We start from the raw sequence: 22,145 nt of genomic DNA on the forward strand, positions 1-22,145 counted from the left end.
AGCTCCTCTTTGCTAGGAGCTGCTGTTAATCGCCTACCATGAGGATCCGTCTGGCGAGAAGATGGACGTGGGTCCGCAAAAGCTGCGTGTTTCTCGGCTTCTTGATGATCGCTTACTTTGTGGTCGAGCTGTCGGTGTCTTCCTTCAGTGCTTCTCTCGCCGGAGAGAGCATCACCAAAGGGAAATGGGAGAGGCGCTTTTCTGACAGAGCAGAAGAAGCTGTGGATTTGGCTCGTCCAGTTTATGACAAATCCCCGCCTGATCCTTATGCCCCAGGAGAATGGGGCAAGCCCTCTCGCCTGCAGCTGAGTCCTGAGGAAAAGAAGCAGGAAGAAGATCTGATTGAGAAGTATGCAATTAATATTTATTTGAGTGATAAAATCTCTCTCCACCGGCACATTGAAGATAATCGACTGAGTAGCTGTAAAAGTAAGTCTTACAACTACAGAAAACTACCCACAACATCTGTTATAATCGCTTTTTACAATGAAGCCTGGTCAACGTTGCTGAGGACAGTACATAGTGTTCTTGAAACATCGCCTTCAGTGCTTCTAAAAGAAATTATACTGGTGGATGACTTGAGTGATAAACTGTATTTGAAGACTGAACTTGAAAAATACATAAGCACTCTGAAAAGAGTCCGTTTGATAAGAACGAACAAACGAGAAGGATTGGTTCGCGCACGCTTAATTGGTGCTACCTTTGCGACTGGTGATGTCCTCACATTTCTAGACTGTCACTGTGAATGTGTCTCTGGCTGGCTGGAACCACTGCTCGAGAGGATTGCTGAGAATGAGACAGTTATTGTTTGTCCTGTCATTGACACCATTGACTGGAAAACATTCGAATACTACATGCAAACGGCAGAGCCCATGATTGGGGGGTTTGACTGGAGGCTGACATTCCAGTGGCACTTGGTGCCTAAACATGAGCGTCTCAGGCGCAAATCTGAGACAGACCCAATCAGATCCCCAACTATGGCTGGTGGCTTGTTTGCTGTCAGCAAGAAGTATTTTGAGTACCTGGGTACCTACGATACAGGAATGGATGTCTGGGGAGGGGAGAACTTAGAATTGTCATTTAGGGTTTGGCAGTGTGGAGGCATGTTGGAAATTCATCCATGCTCCCATGTGGGTCATGTGTTTCCAAAGCGTGCACCCTATGCTAGGCCAAATTTCCTTCAGAACACAGCACGTGCTGCTGAGGTGTGGATGGATGAGTACAAAGAGCATTTCTACAACAGAAATCCTTCAGCAAGAAAAGAAAACTATGGGGATATTTCTGAAAGAAAGACACTAAGAGAGCGTTTGAAATGCAAGAGTTTTAACTGGTATTTAAAGAACATATTTGCTGAGTTGCATGTACCAGAAGATCGCCCTGGCTGGCATGGTGCTATCCGCAGTGCGGGAATAGCTTCGGAATGCCTCGATTATGTCTTACCAGAACATAATCCTACTGGCGCTCACCTTTCTCTCTTCGGATGTCATGGTCAGGGAGGAAATCAATTTTTTGAATACACATCAAATAAGGAGATTAGATTTAACTCTGTAACTGAGCTATGTGCTGAAGTCCCTGAGCACGAAGACTTCATAGGTATGAGAAGCTGCCCAAAAGATGGATCTCCTGTCCCAGAAATTATTATATGGCATTTCAAAGAAGATGGGACTATTTATCATCCTCATTCAGGAAAGTGCCTTACTGCTTACCGTACGACTGAGGGGCGTGCTGATGTGCAAATGAGAACTTGTAATGCTGCAGATAAAAATCAGATTTGGAAATTTGAGAAATAATCACTGCTGGGACTATGAGTTGAATGGACTGTATCTCCAGGGTTTTTAAGTGCGTGAGCAGATCGCAATTTTGGTTGTGTTCCAAGGTATATGGTTTTGACTGTATATCTTGGAATGTCTTCAGAAGTGTTTGTAGTGATGTAGAAACCATATTTTCTGTGGTGAAGTGTATGGAAAGCATAAGTAAATACTGGGATTTAGTTTCTAAATCACTGAATACAGATCTAATGCCTTTTATTTTTGTAAAATTTTGATCCATTATTTTCTTACTTTGGTCTGTCTTGATTATGGTAAAACAAAGGCTTTTGAGTGGACTGAGGAGGTATTTTAATTTTATTTTTTTTTTTTCCTTGAAAAAATGATACACATTACCTTGTAGGTTTAATGTTATATGAAAGTAAAGAATCTTCACTTACAGAAGTAAAAGTTAAGGTTCTTGGGGTGGAATTAACTGACCTATGTTGCAGATACATGATAACATATGTATCTAACACCCTCAGTAATGCTACAGTAGCATGTGATTGAATCAACATTGATGTGGAAAGTTGAATCTTAAGCCTTGTAGTGTTCTGTGGTTTTCTGGGAATTTACATACTCTTCAGGGTGACAGCTAGCTGTATTACACTGAAGAAAAGGAAGGCTTTTTCAGTAGATGGGCTGTGGCACTGCTTTGCAGCCATGTGCCTATTCCAGACAACTTACCTCATGAGAGTCAGTCAGGAGCTCTTGTGTGTTTAGAGAAAAGCGTGGTAGCAGTGGAACCAAGGACATGCCAGTGGTACTACAAATGGGAAGAGATAGGGATGGCTACAAGTAAAAATTCTTGGAAGGTAACAGAGAAGAAAAGAAAGCACAGAATTGCATTAGCTGCTGCTGTTTCTTGGCTATGTATTTAACATTTATGTTGCCTCTGTGTAAGCTTTCCTATGTTAAGCCTGACATCCTAGGGAGACATAGCTTATGTGACTAAGGTTGAACGGGGCTTTGAGCAACCTGGCCTAGTGGAAGGTGACCCTGCCCATGGCAGGGGGGTTGGAACTAGATGATCTTTATGGTCCCTTCCAACCCAAACCATTCTATGACTATACCATGTATCCTTTTTTTTGTGTGTTGGCGAGGTAGAGGAAGGAGACGCAGAGGAAAACTTGGGCTGTTTTGTTTTGCGTTATATATTTTGGCATCAGCCCTAGGTAGAGTTTTGAAATAACGCAGCATATGCCTCCTTTTTCTAGTTACAATAGTACCATGGGAGACCTTAGGTAAGGTTGGGAAGCTGGAGTTCCTGAAATGAGGGGAGTTGAAAAGGCAAAGGGCAGCTTGGAGCAAACCAAGATTTGTTTGTTAGGTGGCTCACAGAACAACTTTAGAATGTTTTCTGTATCATGTTATGCTGACTTTTGAAGAATATTGATTGTTGAATTTTGTCACTAAACTGTTTTGAGTGTGATCATAGTCAGCGGATACAATAGGTCTGTTGTGTACTTGGAGAAAAAAAATCTTGCATTAGTATCTGTGTGTTTTAGTTTTATGTGACTGAAGTTGAACACTTACCTTCATATTTTGGGCATTCCAGCTTTTTTGATTACTTTCACTGAAGTGATAAATGTTCTTCAGTAGCCACAGTGTAGTAGCTCTTGACATGAGGCTAGTAGGTAGGGATTTGAGCTAGTGAGAATACTGAATACTCTGAATACTCGAGGAAGGTAGTAGGTGTGCATTTGCTGCAAGTGTTAGAAGGGTTAAAAGGGAAAAGTGAGATGTGGAATAATTGAAGATTTGCCAAAAATAATAAAGCAAGAGTAAATTCAGATGGCTTTAAAGAGTTGAGAGGTTTGGGTGGAAGCAGACTAAGGTAGAAGTGGAACAAGAAGAAAATTTGGAGGTGGGGATGTAGCATTGAATCTTGCTAAAAAATGCTCTCCACTGTGTGGCATGAGCTGTTTTAAGTCGATAAGTTATTTTTAGGAGGTTATATTTTTAGGAGGTTACTTACAATTTGATTTATTTTTTTTTTTTTTTTTTTTTTTTTAAGGGAATCTCTTTACTATTTAAGGGAGAAATTCCTGAAAAATTCCATTCCACTGTGCAGCAAGGAATTTCTTTTGTGGACCTACAAGTTATGAACCATTTATCAAATTTTAAAAGGCAGACAGTCATTATGTAGTGGGGGCAATAAATCACGTAAACTGTGTGCTTTTGTGGAAAGCTTGCTGTAGACTGTTACATTCAGTAGAAATGACAGGAAAAAGGCCTGGGTTGTCCTACACTGTAGAGCATAAGTTGTATGTGCAGTGTGTGTTTCCTCAGATGAAAGTAATTAAATGGTGTGAATATAGACTATGCAACGTTTATACAATTAACTTTTTTAGCACATGGCAAAAACGACATTTCATATGAAGAGCTACCTTCATGTAACAACTGACGTTCAAAGTGTTCCTTATCTATTTAAGCAATAATTCTAAGTGAATCTGCCTCTTGACCTTAACATTTCAAGTTCCACTAGTTCTGGACTGAGCTGAAGCAATTCTACAGAAATAATCCAATCCAGTTTTTTTTTCATGTGTACAGATTTCTGGAAAATCTGAAACTCTGAAAGATTTTCTATTCTGTTAGACTTTCTAAATTTGGGAAACACTTGTATATATTTTAAACTACTGATTTTAAGTGACTTTAAAGAAATTGAATGTAAACTTAACACTGAATAAATGTGGGAGGGCTTTGGAGGTTCTTTTGAAAAAATAAAATTCAGACTGATAATTAAATGTTGGCTAGCATGCTGACTCTTTTCATTTCTCTTCCACCTGTGTAAGTACATACAACATATAATAAAAACAGACATGAACTTGAATTTATGGTAGTTATTAAAAGTTCCTTGTAATTTATCCACTGTGCTTAGTATTCCAGATTGGTTCCTTTAACAGAGGTTCAATTAATAATTGTTTTCCTCCAAGTAGGAAATCTTGCAAATCACTGTTAAATGTGTTTATATTGGGATGTTGCACCTTATTACGCTGAGATTTGCAGAGTTCCTGTTAAATGTGTGTTTTGGATCGGTGGTGGTGGTTGAATATTCACATACACACACCATGTACACAGTCCTGTACTCCATCTGACCTGTAATTCTTGCACTGATTTAATTATATTGGGGTGTCTCAGTATTTTGGTAGGGGAAAAGGATGACCAAAAGGTACATCTAGCTGTTAGAGCCTGTCTGATTATGTCTTTCCTGATCTTTGCACAACTTTCATATAGTCAGTACTGTGCTACTCTGGGAAATGGGAGTGTAATGGTAATTCCATATTGCAGCAACTTGTGTCTTTGTGGCGTATAATCAGCATGGACCCAGAGCATCTTCGTGCAGTGAGTCACTTTATTGCCTATTGCTCTAACTTTTATACCATTCTAACAACTGTTATTTTTAACCTATTGCTCTAGCTTTCACACCATTCTATTTGTAGCTTATTATGTTTAGTTCCTGACTTATAGTTTGTTTTTTAACACTTCTCGTCGTCTCACAATCAGTCCCAGAACAGTTCCTTATCTTTATGCTCTCTCCTCCTCAGCCAGGTGTTTTGGTATCTTATGCTCTCTCCTCCTCAGCCAGCTGGGTTGTTCTGCTTGATTGCACAATGTACTTTGTTTCTTCTTTAATTCTTTCTTCTCCAGCCAAGCAGTTACTTCTCTTTGGCAATAATCAAATAGTTTCCATTGTCCCCACATGTCTTCATATGTACGTGTGTACATGTGAAAATGTATGCCATAAATATTCACGCCATAAATATTCACACCATATAAATTGAACTTTGTTTCATTGCAAATACCATAAATTTTTTTCATGGCATATGTGAAGCCCAGATATCTGTTTACAGAACCACAGCAAAGCCATGTGTAAACTTGGCCTTTGCATAAGGCTAAGTCTATTATTTGGTGTTCAATTCTGTTATGACTCATCACCAGAAAAGCAAATTAACTACTGATGCGTCAGCTATACTTGGGTGTGTACAGAAAGCGCTGACTTTAAGAAAGAAAGTGGGGGGGGGAAAGGCACTGGATTTATAAACTAGATTCCGTTTTAAATTGGATTCAGCTCAGTAGGAATATTCAGCTTTCTTCTTGCTGGTTATATTTTGCAGTTGATCAAATATTTTCATTACTATGGCGAAGACAAATTTTGTCTTTCACCTCTAAACTTGGTTCTGGTTATGTCATGGTTTCTCTGAAGAGCAAGTGCAACAGACCCGTTTGTTGTACAGCCCATCTTAAAGAAATTCTTCTGGACCTGTGTTTCTTTTATTTCAGTTCCAATACTTTAAATTAGCCCTGGAGATCTGTTGTGGACCATTTACTGGTGGTCTGGTAGTTGAAAGTCAGATTGTAGGTTGCTGGAATACTTGGCAGGTGCTGACAGTGCATCAACTGTGTCTGGTCTGCATAACTGTAAGACCTCATGTGTAATCTGTTCTGCATGGTCCTTGTTCCCCTTCTTTTGAACACTTAAATGCATGGACAACATGGACTCAAGGAGAGATAAATGCATAAAGGATTGAAGAGCAATCCTTAAGATACTGTGCTTGAGAACTGGAGGAGCAAGCATTGTTATAAAGTAGGCAAAATCCCTTAAAATGGAATAAAAAGAGAAATAGAGAAGTTTATTTGATAATAGTAATAGCATATTTTTGATGAATACAACTGTTCTTAAGATTAGTATTAATAATGAAAATGACTGCTGGCAACGTCATTGCCCTATATACTCTTGTATTTAGTGCATATGGTTAGCTATGATAAAATGTTTGCTGTTACAGCAAAATACTTGGGAGTTAGCCATATGCGCCAAAATGGATTTCAGCCTACTTGAAGGGGGAATAACTTGGCTGAGGCTTGTTAAGGGTAAAGGGCCTTGGTTTCCTGGGCAGGATAGGGCCAAAGCTGAATATAGATTCAGAGTTTTGCTTAGAGTTTTGGCTTAGAGTTTCTTTGTCTGGATTAACAGCATGAGAGAGGGGTACAGATACAGAGTCACATCAGCCTGTGTGCCTTAGGAAAATAATTCTGCAGCAGGTCTGTCAGTTATTCACGCTTTCCTGGGCAGCACTCTTCTGTCTTCCATCACCCCTGGAGTGGTATCAGTTGGGCTGGAACTGCAGTATCGGAGATAGTAATATCTTTGAGTGTCACAGTAATGAGCGGGTGGTTTCAAGAGAGAAACCTACCTAAGGATGGAGAGGGAATGCTGCATGAGCCTAGGCAACACGGAGTCCAGAGGGAGAACAAGGAAGATGTTTTCCTCTAGTTCTCAGAACTGAAAGCAAAGAGGGCTACAGGCAGTTCATAAGGTACCACAGGTACTTGGAAGTTCATGCATTATTTGTTTTGGAAGCCATCAGTCTTGTCTGGTCCACGTTTCCAACCTGATGCCTTCAAATTCTGTTTTAGCTTACATTTCACTTTTTCCTTTCTGTTTTATGCAACTCTAGGTCACATCTTTCTGAATCAAAGGGAAGAAAGAAATTGTTCAAGTACAGTTAGAAAAAGCCCACTGTAAAATAGAGTTCTGAAAAGTTGGAGGCGAGAAATATCCTGTACTTATGTGTCAAATTTAGGCCTACTGATGTGGGACCAGACTCTCTCTATACCCATATATTTTACCAGAAGCTAGTCTTTGCAGAGTAAAATCAGTATCTCTGTGCCAAATCCCTAAAGAGAGTTTAATACCTAATATTTTGTTTGAGGCTTGACTTGACACACGTGCTAATAAACTTCATTCCTTTGTCCTATGTTGGTGCCCGAAAGAGGATGGGAAGAGAAAAAGCCATTATTTTAATGTCCTTTTCAACTTCCAGGAGGTTACTGTTCTTCCTCTTCATCGCTTTCTATACTAGGGGTAGAGATTTTATAACACAGGTGGGAGTGTGAATCCCTTGTTTTCATTTGTCCTGCATGCTAGCACTTAGCAGAGATGAAGATAATAGGATTGTAGAAATATCGTACTTGTCAGTTTAATTCAACTGCTTATTGTTATTGCTGCTTATAGTTTCCTGAAAATCAAGCTCTGGTAAAAGCTATGCCTGCCTTCTCAAATGTATGGTCCACCTGTACAGTGACTGAAAAATTTCTATTATTAGACTGACAACTTTACATCGTGTTTTGAACTAGACAAATGTACTAAAATAGGATTATAGTATTTAGATATTCACTTCTGTATAGAAATCTGAAGTGTTAGAAATGATATCTTGAATTTAAGTTGGCTTGTCTTTTCAAAGTTAAGCATTTGATGTTTGAAACAAATTCCATCTCGGAGATCAAAGTGAGATCACTGAAGAATTTGTCTGTTGTTCTTAGTATTTGGTAATGCTAAATCTGGATTCATGCTTAATGAATGTGCATGATGTTCTGCTTTGTATTTTTTGTTCTATGTCTTTAAAGTACTTGTAAGCCAGTTTGGGAGAGCTACTTGTTAAGGATTATCCTTTACTCCTTGTCCTCTGATATCCCTCCAAAAGCCTGGTGTTGGCATTGCTGGCTGCCAGGCATCTGCTTAGGCCAAGTATCTATTAAAACCTAATAAGTTCTTCCTCCCCCTAATACACAGTCAGTTCACTGGGTATTCCAAATCCATAGGCATTAGCCCTGATTTTTCTATTAAGAGTGAGTAGGCTTATAGTATCTTTTATTTCTTGCCAGCTACTTCCTCTTTGGATAGGTTTCTTATGGTGTGGAAACTGAAGGCACAATGCAGAGCTTACAAATTTGTAGGCCATGCAGAAGCAGTGACCAGCGTACAGTACTCACCAGATGGGCAGCTACTTGCTTCAGCTTCTCGGGATCGTACTGTCAGACTATGGATTCCTTGCATGTGAGTATAACAAGGCAATGCTGGCTATGAGTTTCATTAATGTACAACATGAATAATTGAGTTTTTACACAAGAAAAGTTTCTCTTTCCTTCCTGTATCCTTGGGCTTTGACAGAAACAGAGATTAGGGAGCGTAAACAACACAGTTCTTTACTGTGTTACTCTGTTCTTTACTGAATATTCTGTAGTTTCAAAGATATAGCAATTCAGAGGCCATAATTTCATGTGCGTAGGACTATGCTTAGTAGTATTTCTGGCTTAAACTATGTATTTCTTTTAATAAGGATTGTATGGCTGCACTTCATTTTGGGGAGACAAGTGACAAAGGAAACAAAAAATAGTGGGTTTGGAAAAAAATTTTGAATTGCTTTAGACTGTTCTCAGGTAGTGATGATTATGAGCTATTAAAAATGATATTATAAAGACTGGTGTTACTTAAACTTTAAAGCATTTTGTAGATTACTGTTTCAAAAATATAATAAATTCTCTTTCAAGTATGGAGGCTAATGCTGCTAGTGAATTGCACTGTTCTCCAAAACTGGTCATACAATTGCTTTGAGAAATGTTATTCTAGTAATTAATATTCAAATAAGTAAAAAATATTGGCAGAACTAAGATTAAACCTGTATACATTGCTTTTTCATTTGCATAAAATGCCAAATATGTTAACTTTGAGTTTCACGGGGTTTCAGTCAGTTCAATATAATTGTGTTTTGTGTCTTGGGTTTTGTTTTTTTTCCCCCCACTAGTCATGGCGAATCATCGGTACTGAAAGGTCATATAGCATCTGTTCGTAGCGTGAGCTTCTCTCATGATGGCCACTTTCTAGTTTCAGCATCCAATGATAAATCAATAAAAATATGGAGTGTTCGCCATCCATGCCTTTTGTTTTCCCTATTCCAACACACTCGCTGGGTATGCCATGCCAAGTAAGTGTTGGTTTTTATTCTGTTTGTAAAGAAGCAGAACTACTTACAAAGGGGTTCTATCTCCCAGGGCAGAACTAAGAGAAGAAATATCTGGGAATGATAAATGATGATTTATCACTAATAATGACATTTAAATAAATCAATTGTATGCACACACGTTAGAGATATATACATATATATCTCCTGGCTGAAGTCTAAAAGCTTGCTTTATGTGTTAATATGTCTACATATTAAATTTGTTGCTGGGTGTTAATTCTTTTACTTTAAAGGACAAATAGAGTCTTCTGTATTCATTTTTTAGTCTGTATGCTGTCTTTCTGCAGTCTTGTATGTTTCTGTGCTGTATTAACTTATTTCAGAGATTCACTTGTTTTTAGGTGTATTATGCACAGTAGGGGTTTTCTCAACTATTCTTGGATCATAGCAGTATAAAAGAATGGTCATGAGTCAAAATGAGTTAAGCTTATGTAATTGGAAAAGGTGAAATATAAATGGCCTTTGTACTCCAAGTTAAGATTTGCACTCTATTTAAAGGCAGGGCAGCTCTTCACAGCCAAGAAAAGATTGTTCTTTTTTTTTTATTATTTTTTTTTATTTTTTTTCCCCTCTCCTCCATTAATATGGAAAATCTGCAGCTAAGAGAGACCTGATTTAAACCTTGTGAGAAAGAAATTTAACACTGTGCAGAGCCCTACAAAGCTCTAAAGTATCTGATTGTTTAAAGTAAAAGCTCTAGGAAATTGTATGTTAAAGTTCTTGAACTGTGTTCTAATGTCCTTGTGCAGTTGCTTCATATGAGAAATAATAATGGTTGGCGAAATTAACACGAATCAATTTTCTTGTTTAAAGACCTAGTCTGCTAGGCTAGGAATAATCATGAATGTTTTGCTGATAGTTTGTAAATCTAGAGAGAACTCACAGGGGAATACATATGTAGGTTAAAACTGGAACACAAGGTTCTACTGTGTCCTCTGTCTTTTTGTCTATGGTTTTCTATAGCAATCTCTTTGCATCTGAAGTGAGAACCTTAGGCTGCTGTTATCCACTCCACCCTCCCTGCTTATGGCTCTGTTTTTAACTGTAGTTGACTGTGAAACGAAGGGGGCAGGAGCAGGGGAGAGAAGCTTTTCTTTTCAGTTTTATTACTCCATGAGAAATTTGAGAAATTCAAATGTCCTTTAAATGTTACACATTTTAGTTCCAAATGGGCTTTCTTGGTTCTGGTGTTTTGGAACTTGTGTCTCTAATGCTAATCTAGGTTGTATCAGTTGTGTAGTAATGTACACACTTGCATGTTCCAGATTTTCACCTGATGGAAGATTAATAGTATCTTGCAGTGAGGATAAATCTGTTAAGATCTGGGATACAAGAAATAAAACTTGTATTGAGAGCCTCTTAGATTATGAAGGGTAAGTGTTACTAGCAAAAAGGAGAAATGAAAGTGTGTAATTTTCTTGAGACTTAGTTCATGTTTTAGTTCATAACATCTATATATATTATGTCTGAAAATAGATCAAACTTCTACCACCCATGTAAACTAAAATAATTCCTATCACATTGTTCTAAAGAGTTTAACTGATTGTACCTACCAAGCTGTTTTCTAATAATCAAGAAATAAACTAGAGAGAAGTCAGATTGTTCTTGGATTTTTGAAGGTTTTCATGGTTTTGCTTTGTTTCAATAATGCTTTTTGGTACTGGGTCCTTCAACAAGAAGTGAAGTTTAAGAATTCTTCACTTGTTGGTGAAAACAGTACTATGTTGGCTTGAGTGACATGCCTTATTTAGGTTTAGAAAATAATTGCATTTACTTATCTGTAGTTTTCTTAAACATCTTGGAACCAGCGTTTTAATTAACAAAGGCAATGGAATATGTCTTGTATATTTACTTTACTATTTTCATGGCTGCCTTCTCATGAATAAAGAGCTGCAGAAAACTATCTATCTATCTTTTTTTCTAGGCTAAAAGATTGTTATAGCTAGATATTCTCTTCTTAGACCAAATTATTTTACTTTCTGCTTACAAACTCTTTGCAGCACATCCTTCTAGGAGCTTTGTATTCCAACACGATCTGAAAATTTCAGTAAGAACAATTATATTATCTTTTTAACAAAAGCCAGATTATACAGACTGATTTATCATGCACATCTTGTTTTCTTATGCTTATTTCACTTGCTTAAAATAACTTATTTGATTCCACACAAGTTTGTGGGAACTCAGTGTTAATGTGGTGTGTATATATATGTGTGTGCATGCATATGTATGCCCACACGCCCCCAGTATTTCTATGGAAACATGTAATTAATTTGTTTTCATTAATTATATTTAGATTTGCAAATTTTGTGGATTTCAACCCAAGTGGTACGTGTATAGCTTCTGCAGGTTCCAATCATACGGTGAGACTGTGGGATATTCGAATGAACAAGCTACTGCAGCATTACAAAGGTAAAAACAATGGAGCTCTGTGCAATTCAGTGTGATTTATTTAGGTTATATGATCTCATTCCTTAATGGGGCAAGTAGAGAAACAAGTCATATTGTAAAGAACCTTTTTGTAGTCTAGCAACATTAAAAATCCAGTCTGAATTGTGATTATTCCTTTGCAATGCTTATCTCAATTCTTAGAACAGAACTAAGCAATTACTTTGGAGAGTGCTATGCTCCAGCACTTAAGTTGTTTTTCCCTTAAATGAAGTAGTTTGTTCTCTGGGAAGTAGAAAATAGCAAAGAAATAAAGTCTGCATTTCCTGTTAATAGATACCTACAGTCTTTGAATATTGTCTTCTGTAAATCAGTTCACAGAGCAGGAGTTAACTGTGTATCATTCCATCCTTCTGGTAATTATCTCATCACTGCTTCTGATGATGGTACCCTTAAGATTTTGGACCTGTTAGAGGGAAGACTTATTTACACTCTTCATGGGCACAAGGTATACACAATAATCCTATTTAAATGGAGACCTTAATAGATTATTTGGTAACTTTTCAAAGGGAAGATAACACTTATGCCATTGTGTCTTGTATCCTGTGCTTTGCAGATAAGCTTTAGTGGACAGCGTAGAGTTGTATTAATACACCTTAATCACAAGTGCATAAAGAAATGCATCAGTTTTACCTTTGACTGTGCAGTTAATCTGTCAATGTTTTATGCATGCTTAATGTTAAGTAATATATTGTGTTCTGAATTAATTCTTGATTGTCATAATCAATTATTTGGCACAGTAGTCTTTGTCTCTTGAAAAACAGTGCTAAAACCAGGGAGACTTACGGAAAAGAAGTTTTGTGAAGAACAGCAGATGTTTTCTCCCTTTCTTTTTAATGCAAAATGCTACTTTTGGTAATGAAGCACTGAAACACATAGAGTTATATAATATATATTTGATAACTCTTCATCGCAGAGTTAAAGCATAAAATCTAAGGAAAATGCCACTATTTTCCTAGTATTGATTGTAGTAATTGTAATACAGCATCTTTCAAAGATAAACAATATCAACTCTTCAGTCAAGTTGTTCTGCAAAAATTTCACTACAGTTAGACTGTTCCTTTATTAAGATTGAAAAATTTATTTATATTAGATAGTGGCATAAGTCTCTTTCTCATTGTATTAAAATACCGCGATTATGGTAATAGCATAACTTTACTGTATGCTGATTTTTTTTTTTTCCCTTCAGGGACCTGTACTTTCTGTGGCTTTTTCAAAAAAAGGGGAAAAATTTGCCTCAGGTGGAGCAGACGCTCAGGTTTGTGGTATTGTCTCTTTAATAGCTGTAATGTTTGTTACAGTGGATGGGAGTTAAATGTAGTATGTCACAGTACCATGCTAATTACAGCATGCTGACATGTATTCTGTCTAGCAGTGTGTTACATAGACTTTCAACTGGATGTTGTGATGAGATGACCGTAATGCTATCCATTTCTGTTCTATGTATTAAAATAAAGGAATGATTATTTTTTTTTTTTTTAACAAAAATATTTTAAGTGTCACAATTCAGTGTCAACAAAGTAGTTGGGTTGCAACTAGTATTAAAACCTACACTCTCCGTTAGGTTTTCACTTCTTTTAAAGTTACTACTCTGTAATCGTAAGTATTGACTTGTACTACTGGGAAAACTTTGCTAGAATTGGGAAAATTGTTGGCTTTGCAATTTCACTAATGCAAATTAGCAAAGTATTAGATTTCATACAGGGAAGAGTTGTTTGAGCATTTAAAACAAAAAAAAGGTTAAACAGCAAATCATACAATTAATCTTCATCTGCTGTGATAAATCTCATAATTACAAAAACACTATGAAGCTTGAAATAATTTCTATCAGGTCTTTACACTCTCCAAAGAGAAAAAAACTTTGTAGCCCAAGGCTGAGAGTTTCATAGTCTGAAATATTTTTTAATATTATTTGTTTTTCATTGCTTCCTGTTATGAAAAGCTAAAATCTTGATGTAGACATACAAAGCCACACTGTAGAAATTAAGATCATCTGAATTTACCATAAATCGTGTTTATAGTCTGTTTTGTGGAGTTTGAAGTATGTTTCAGCAGGGAAACAGAGACAGTCTTGGGATATAATAAATACTTTTCAATTAAAAACTTTATCATTAGAAAGAATACAGTCTTTTTCTGGTTTTTACTTGTCACTTCAGGTAGCACTTCAGGTAACACTTTCTAGAATGACTTGAAAGGACTCATTGCTTTCTGTCACCAACTATTAAAAAGAACCAGTGCCAAGACTTGCAGTTATTGGACAAGTGAAAACACTAGCAAACTCCCAATATTAATTTTACAAGCAGAAAAAAGTCCTAAGTATGGAGAAAAGATACTAATTCCTTGAGCCACTAGTCTGATCTTTTATTTTCTGTACCAAAGGGTTTTGGTTTTTAATGAGAATTTTTCAGTTTCAGAATGAAGCTTTGATTTCTACGTAATCCTGAATTGTTTACCTTACTTCTCATGAATACTTACTTTTGAGTTTTATGACAATTGGTATTATGACAATTAACTTGGGAGGAATTGAAGTGCATGTATTAAACTAGGCCATATGACAGAAGATCCATCTGAGAAGCTATGATGATGGAAAGGACCTACAGTATTAAGCCTAACTCAACCTCTGAAATAAATGCCAACATACCCTAGGAGTGCCTGTCTTACTGCAAGGTTCCTTTGAATTTGGGATCCCCTGAATGACATGTGTGTTCAGTGGAGTCACAGTGGAGGACTCCATACTGTAAAGCTGGTGGCATGTGGGATCTTGGGGTGAGTAGGTATTATAGTGCAAAATCTGTAACAGCAGTTCAGTATAGTGGTTTCATACTGAATGCATGAGAGGGAAGATCCAATTTCATCAGGAAGTGCTGTCTTAAGTAAATGTTGAATTAAAAAAGTAGCCAGGTCCTAAAAGGTCTAATAGTGAATCCTGGTTTTATTTACCTTGCAGAAAGGCATGTTTTTATCTGTTGAAGTTTTTCCCCTTTTTCCTGTGAACATTCCAGTGGGAGAGGGCTACTTATTTTGCTATAACTTTCAATTTTGTATTGTAAGTTTTAAAATGTGCATTGCTAAACATTATGTGGTAACTACCTATGTATGTATCTTTTTAGTAAACATAAGAGCATTATTCCTCAGTGTCCAATTTCTATTGGTGTATGCATATGTGTACTTTTTTTGCTGACCTGTCCACAGTCCTCTACCAGGTCTGCCAGGAAAATAGTTATGGGACTTTTTCCCAACTCATTGTGATAAAATTGAGTTATTATTTGAAGACTGTCACATTTTCAAACAACAGATAAAATCTCTTCTTCCTCATGAAAGAAGGAAAACCAGTATCTCTGCTTCTAGTTTCAAGTTTCTTTTTGGTTGGTGCAGAGCCAGCTGAAAGCTTTGCTCAGAAGCATATTAAGTATTTGAAACAAGCACTGTTTCTTTCTGTGTGCTTCTTTCCTCAATCAGAAAGACTGAAACATGTAGAGCTCTGAAGTTCATGTTCTTCACACTTCCTGGCTATATGTGCACAAAACAAATTATTTCATTTACCTGCTTCCATGGAAGACATAAAACCTTTTACTTTTAAGTGAAAGAGCAAAGTTATACCTATTCCTTTGGAAGGTAGTAGCCTGTGCTGTTAATTCAGCTCTTACTATATAGAGGAGACAACACTACTGTGTCTGACTACCTTGACATAAAGGGAAATACTTCCTTCTGGAATAGCTATTTTTGTAGGGTTGTGCATAGTTGCTTTAATACTGTTTGCATTGCACTTGAGATACTCAAGGTATATACAGTCGTTTCAGTGCTGTTTTTACTCTTACTAATTTTGTTACCTGTGATGGTGAAGCTGCAATGGCATGGCCTTCCACTTCAGAGCAGAATGAAACATGTAGAGCTCAAGCAGCTCAAATGCTCCCCACTGAAAGGTCCTGCTTTTGCTGCCTTTACTCTTGTAAGTGACAGTTCTAATTGCTAAACCAGCAGAAAGTTAGCTTGAAAAAATGGGGAAAATCCAGATAAAAATATGAATAACTTTATGCTGGACTGATTGATGGAGGTAGTGGAACTACACAGCTGAGGAGTGAGAGAAACCGGGACCTCTCTCACAGCACAGTGAGCTGCTGTGCATCAACTAACCTAGAACTTAACTGTACCAGGTTCTGAGGCAGGTTTGAATAGTTTGTACCAAGATCCATGCATCCTGTTTTCACTGATGCTGATGTCTGAAATAGTTTGGGCTCCTCTTTGTAGGTGCACTGTATCTCCCAGTGCATAGTTAGGGTCCTGCACTCAACAGAGTTATGAAGAATGTTAAACCTGAAACAAACTTGTACAATGCAGCTACTTAGGAATATATTAAAAATGATTTAGTCACTTGGAATTTCTGTGAACAAATCCGTGATTTGTGTTGTTTATGTCTAGTTATTAATTTCTAAAAAATATTTGTAATGGTTGTCAAAAATATTTTTGGCTGGACAGTTTTCAGTCTGATCATGGTCCCACATTTGTCCCCTCTAATTTAGGGAGTAGATATAAAAACCAACAATGCACTTTCGGAAACTACCTTCTTTTAAGTGTTTTGAACTGCATTGGGCATATCTGACTGTTGGATGTTGTTTCTACCTTGAATGTAATTGGACAAGATTCAGAAAACAGATTCCTTTTGCTACAACACTGGAACCAAGTGCTTTAGAGTTCTATGGAACTCTGTAATTTCTCTTTTGCCCTCAAACTTTCTTGTTTGACCTGCAAGCCTTTATAGTGGAAATAAAATTGATAGTATATGATCCCTTGATTTGGCAGAAAAAATAACTTGTACAGTTCAGTGGGACAGAAGTTTGCTTTGTTTTATGAGTGTTGAAACATCTTTCAGATGTATATATATTTAAATAGATTAAACTAAATTTGTTAGACTTAAAGCACAGGGTACTTTGGGGAAGTGCCTGTGTTGTAGTAAAGACAGACTAAATGATGATGGCAGGCTAATTCTGATGTAGTGATCTATTAGTAATAACAGACTTCACTGAGTAGTTATGTTTTGGGCACTGAATAGCTTTCAAGTAGTTATTGATATGATGGCTCCTTACAGGTATTACTATGGAAAACCAACTTTGATTCATTTGATTATAAAGAAGTTCTTAAACACCATATTAGAAGAACAAATCTTGATGATCCTCCTCATCTTCTTGATATTTACCCAAGGTCACCTCATCTCCATGGTGAAAAAATACAGTCAGTTGAGGTAAGTGCAATAAGTACTCAAATACAGGAAACCAGAAGCTTTTGTAAACACTATCTGTCTAGCATTTATAGTTAAGTATGTTCTGTGTATACCAAAGAGCTTTTTGTTGTTATGGTTGCTTCCAAAGTATTATACATAACCTTAATGGAAATATGTAAGTTACTAGGCTAGCTGATGCTGTCAGATTTGTCCTGGTGAATTCCTTTCATGCTTCTTCTGTAAGTCTGTACTCTACACCTAATTTAAACAAAACATAGCTGATAGTCTGGTTCCTGAAGAAACATGGCAACTGTTGTGGAAGATATCCGAATCTATGAGCTTTAGGATACTACTCAAAATATGTCATTATAAGCATGACAAGGTGGCATTATTACTGAAAGTCAAATACTTGATTATCAAAAGTTGTCCTTCTTTCCAAGACCTTTAGGTATTGTGAGAAGATCTTGATGTCTGTCTAAAAGTTCAGAAGGCCTTTCTAGGCTAATACTGTATTTTATGTCACTGTGTAGTCTGATTTCCTTATAATTTAATTCTTCAGCTACTTTACGGTGAAATCTTCTTCCAGCAACCCTTGGAAGTATTGGGAATTAGGGAACCAAAGTGAAATGTCAAATATTCTGTGTCTGTATTTGGAAAATCCTGTGTTTGTCAGGTTGTCTGAAAGTTGTGCTAAGTAGGTAGACATTACTATGCCTTAGACAAGACCATTGGTTGTGCTAAAACCCCAGGGATGAACTTGTGACTGTTCTTAGTAGATCTGACTAGCTTCTGCATGGTGATTACCTATATGTTTGTCTCGTCTTTGATATTCTCCAAGTGCCTCTAATGTCCAAGAGCTGTCCTGATATAAATCTAGGAACTTCTTGGGTTTTGTCATACACTAAAGAGAGTGCTATAGAAATTCACCATTACCTGGATTTGTTCATAAAAAAAATGCAGATATTTCTGCCGTGGCATTTGTTTCCTGCTCAGACTTAAAACATCAAGATTTGAGGATATTGAGCTTTTTTCTTTATTTCTTGTCTGTTTGCAATATGAATATATGCAATATGAGTAGTGTAAAGATTGAAAACATTTTTGTGGAGGAGGGGAATGCTTATAGAATCCATCATTTATTCTCGTATGTCTGATTCTGTTGTCAAGTTGGATATGAAGCCTTCTGATGCTTAGCATTTTGGTCAGAACAAAAGCAGGAAACTGGATGTATGACAAGCTTCATAAACAAACTCCTGTGCCAGACTGTCATATTCATTGTAAGGTCAATGAGTGAAGCTAAATTTACTGGTGGCAGCATTCAGTATAGGTGGTCAGTGCTAGGACAAACTCAATCACAGCATCTGCCAGCAGGTTTGAACTACTCTTGCTGCATCAACAGTTTGCTTTAAGACGTGTTCAAATTGCAATCACTTATAACACATGCTAAAAACCCATAGTTGTTTATAGCTTCCAGGTTTGTTGCTTTCTTTTCAGATCAGCTTTTCCAGACCTCTGCTGTTCAGGTGCTTGGCAAAAATATGAATGTTTTCTAAGCAGTTTTCCAGACTTTTATATTTTTTTTTCCCCTTGTCCCTGGTTCCAGGTTAATTGAGAAGCTCTGGAAAAGCGTTAATGAATTCCAGCTAAAGTTAAACTAAGGCTAGGAAGCACCTCGTTACCAATACTGAAAGGGCACATAAAGGAAACTTGGTAGTTGAAGGTCAAGAAATTATTTATCAGTTAGCTTTAACAGGTTTCACTTAAACTAATGTCTGTGTTTCTTCATGGCTGTAAGCTTTGTAGTAGCTTATAGGCTTCTGGGTTAGTTGTTGTAGTTGTGAAAGGGCTTCATGGCTTTGTCACTTGTCATAGCAAAGTTTTGCACACTTGTGGTATATTTTCAACCCTGATTTCAGGATTTTTTAAAAAAAGGCTGCTGTGTTTAGTTTTCTATTAACAACATATTACCTGTAAAGTATCTTGCTCTCAAATAAGCATGTCTAGATAGGGTGCCTTGAAGATGGATGGAGATTCCACAGTCACTCTGGATGATCTATTCCATTACAGTGCAGCAATTGAAATTAAGCAGTTTTTCCTATTATCTTCTCTGCACTTCAGAGAAAATGCAGGACTGCTTGCTTTCTGTTTATTTTCTTTTTCATGAGGAACAGGGGAAGATGACTGATCTTAACTAAAGTAACTATTTTAAGAGACTTGGTAGCATATGCAAGAGTTACAGGCAGGCAGAGGAGGCAGTTCATATATGTCATATTTAAAAGTATATGTGACCTTTTAAAGTTTGCTACAAGCCATTACAATGTCATCGAGACACTTGAGATTTGTTATAATACATTGCCCTGAGTTATGCTGAGCTGGTTAAGTTCAGTCACCTTTATAGCAGAAATGAAGATGGATTGCCTTAGGAAAAAATTCAAAGTGGTAGAATGCAAGAAGTTCAACAGATGCACAGGCAGAACTCAGGAGGGAAGTGATTCTGTCTATGCTTTTTTTAAGTCTTAATGTTTCATGCCACTGCAGGTTTCTTACTGCTGTTGGACAGTTACTGTTTCTCTGTCCCTGCTTGCCTCAATGCGGCAAGGTCCCTGCTATTCCAGGATTTGATTCTGGGAAAATAGTATACACAAAATGAAGCTGGCTTTGCTCAGAATTTATTCAGCTGGGTTCATAGAGACAGTTGTAGTGTTTTCACATATTGCCAGTTGGAAACGTTGTTTTGAACAAAACAGCTAACAAAAGGGCATTAAGAATTACAGATATCATCTGTTACCTTGCCCTCGGGGTAGTGACTGAAACATGTAGCTTCAGTGTGCTTTCACATCTTCTCAAAACTTCCTATTCACTCTTCCAAGCTATACACAGAGCCAGTGATATTTAAGATACTTCTTTTTTCCTCTCTCCCTGCCTGCATTTTGAAGCATAATTAACTTATATAAGAAATTCCTTACTTGATCTCCTCCTCTTCAAACCATCAGTAGCTTTGAATTTCAATGCACTGTCATGTTCTTGATTTACAAATCTTTACAAGTGTTCTCAAATTGCACTGATCAATGTGATTCTTGAATATTCAACTGAGTAGAGGTTTAAAGCTTAGAATCATTACAATTATTCAGACAATTTAGAAATATAAGGAAATGACTTGTTCTCTGAAAGGTGCCTACTTTTTTTTTTCATTGACCATAGAAGTAATCTTGGGTTACCAGCTCAAAAACAAGTGTTTGGCAGTACATCTAAATTTAGCTGAGATACATCCCAGTCATTGTCTCCCTTTGAAGCAAGGAACTTTAGGAGGTATTTGAAAATAATGTATATGTTTAATTAGTAATGCAGTTTTAGTGGAGTATACCAAAAGAAATGCATTCCACTTGGTGCCAGCTGTATTTCTGTATTATTTCCTGTGTTTGTGCGTTATTAAATGTTCATTCACTGGAGACATCTTCAAAGCAGATGGAATGTAGAAATGTTTCCTTTAAAAACATATCTTTGAGGTTTGAACATATAAAGATGTGTAGAGTTTCTATCTTGAGCATGAAAAGCTACTCTTGATTTAGTTTCATCTTAAAATTTTCAGTGTGATTTCAGTTGTATTTTCTTAGAGGAAGGAAATCCAAATATACACTAGGTGGCAGTAGAAGTAAGAATATATGGGTTGCTTAGCTTGAGGGCCCCTGTAGCACAGAGAATGATGTTTAGTCAAATTGAAAGCTAAATTCATCTTGATATGTTTGGAGGGACTATTTCAAAACTAGCTACATCACTTTCCTAGGAAATACTTTGTGTGAGTAATTTAAAACTTCCTCTTTTAATTTTATTAATTTTTAGGCTTTTGATCTGACTGCACTGTCCTATGAAATGCATTTTAAAAATAAAGTGAGGGGGGTTTGTGAGATTGGATATACTTTATTAAAATCAACAGAGGGATATCTGTAGGGGCATAATAATTTACTTAAAGCTTACTGCTGAGAATCACATACTTATTTGGGCCTGCTTCTTTTGTTCCTCCCCTAGTTCTCTGTCCTAAGCAGGGATCCTAATTCCTGCCTCTCACTTTCTTTAAATAATATAGTTTGATTTCACTCTATTTCAGTCTTTAGAAATCTGTAATTCCTTACCTGAAAGGATGTGTAGAAACTTTCCCTCAAATGTGTTCTATTGTGTGTATCAAAATGTGATAGCATCATATTGGAAGAAGAGAACAAAAATACTTATATACCAGTTCAACAGGTAATTAAAGGAATGCTTTGGAAGAGTGTTTTTGAAAGCCTTTAATACATGACACTGCCCTTTAACTTGCCTGTTAGTGTTCTGTCTTCCCTTTCTTGTTTTTTAAAGTTAAGTTTTTTCCAAGTATGTTTTGGTGTATGGACCCTAGCATACATTTTTGCTTGTGGGAATAGCACTGAAGATGTTTCTGAGTGAGCAGCTCTGGCTGAGCCAGAGTTTTGACAGTCATCAGGTGAAATGGTAGGTTCCTTGTCTTTGAAAATGCAAAACCCTTGTATCCAGCGAACTTTCGGCAACTAAAATATAAACCTGCCACTAGGCAAGTGTGTTTTCTTTATTTTGTCCACTTTCAGAGTTGGAATTAATGCTGTCTCTGGTGAGGCTGCTGTTGTATTACTGATAAAATGTTGAAGAGTAAAGTTCATTTCTTCTTACTACACCAGACTTCTTGGTGATTTAAAAGTCATCTAGTCCCTCTGTGAATTTTGTCAGTTCATAAAATAACAAGAATAATATTTCCATACTGAGAAATATTCCTTAAATTCCTCATCATGCTGAGAGGGCAAATGTATTAGGCTGTGATACACCTAGATGATAGTATGGTGATAAAATACTGTCCTGGGTTCAGCTACAGCA

The 22,145-nt window shown here is 36.9% G+C and overlaps 2 protein-coding genes across 2 annotated transcripts; both read left to right on the forward strand.

Annotated features, from left to right (window-relative positions):
* The first annotated feature begins 38 nt into the window (after positions 1–38).
* Positions 39–1,790, forward strand: GALNT4 (polypeptide N-acetylgalactosaminyltransferase 4). Its single transcript, XM_010012345.1, has one exon. The coding sequence runs from the start codon at positions 39–41 to the stop codon at positions 1,788–1,790; it is 1,752 nt and encodes a 583-aa protein (XP_010010647.1).
* Positions 1,791–8,476: 6,686 nt separating this feature from the next.
* On the forward strand, positions 8,477–17,334 carry POC1B (POC1 centriolar protein B; the record flags this gene model as incomplete). The annotated part of the gene is made up of 7 exons (XM_010012347.1): positions 8,477–8,643; positions 9,392–9,571; positions 10,873–10,980; positions 11,901–12,016; positions 12,367–12,500; positions 13,242–13,310; positions 17,139–17,334. Coding segments are annotated over exons 1-7 (949 nt in total), but the record flags the coding sequence as incomplete, so codon positions are not given.
* Between the last annotated feature and the right edge of the window lie 4,811 nt (positions 17,335–22,145).

The sequence above is a fragment of the Nestor notabilis genome, unplaced genomic scaffold (assembly GCF_000696875.1).
Source record: "Nestor notabilis isolate BGI_N333 unplaced genomic scaffold, ASM69687v1 scaffold30863, whole genome shotgun sequence".
Classification (NCBI taxonomy): domain Eukaryota; kingdom Metazoa; phylum Chordata; class Aves; order Psittaciformes; family Psittacidae; genus Nestor; species Nestor notabilis.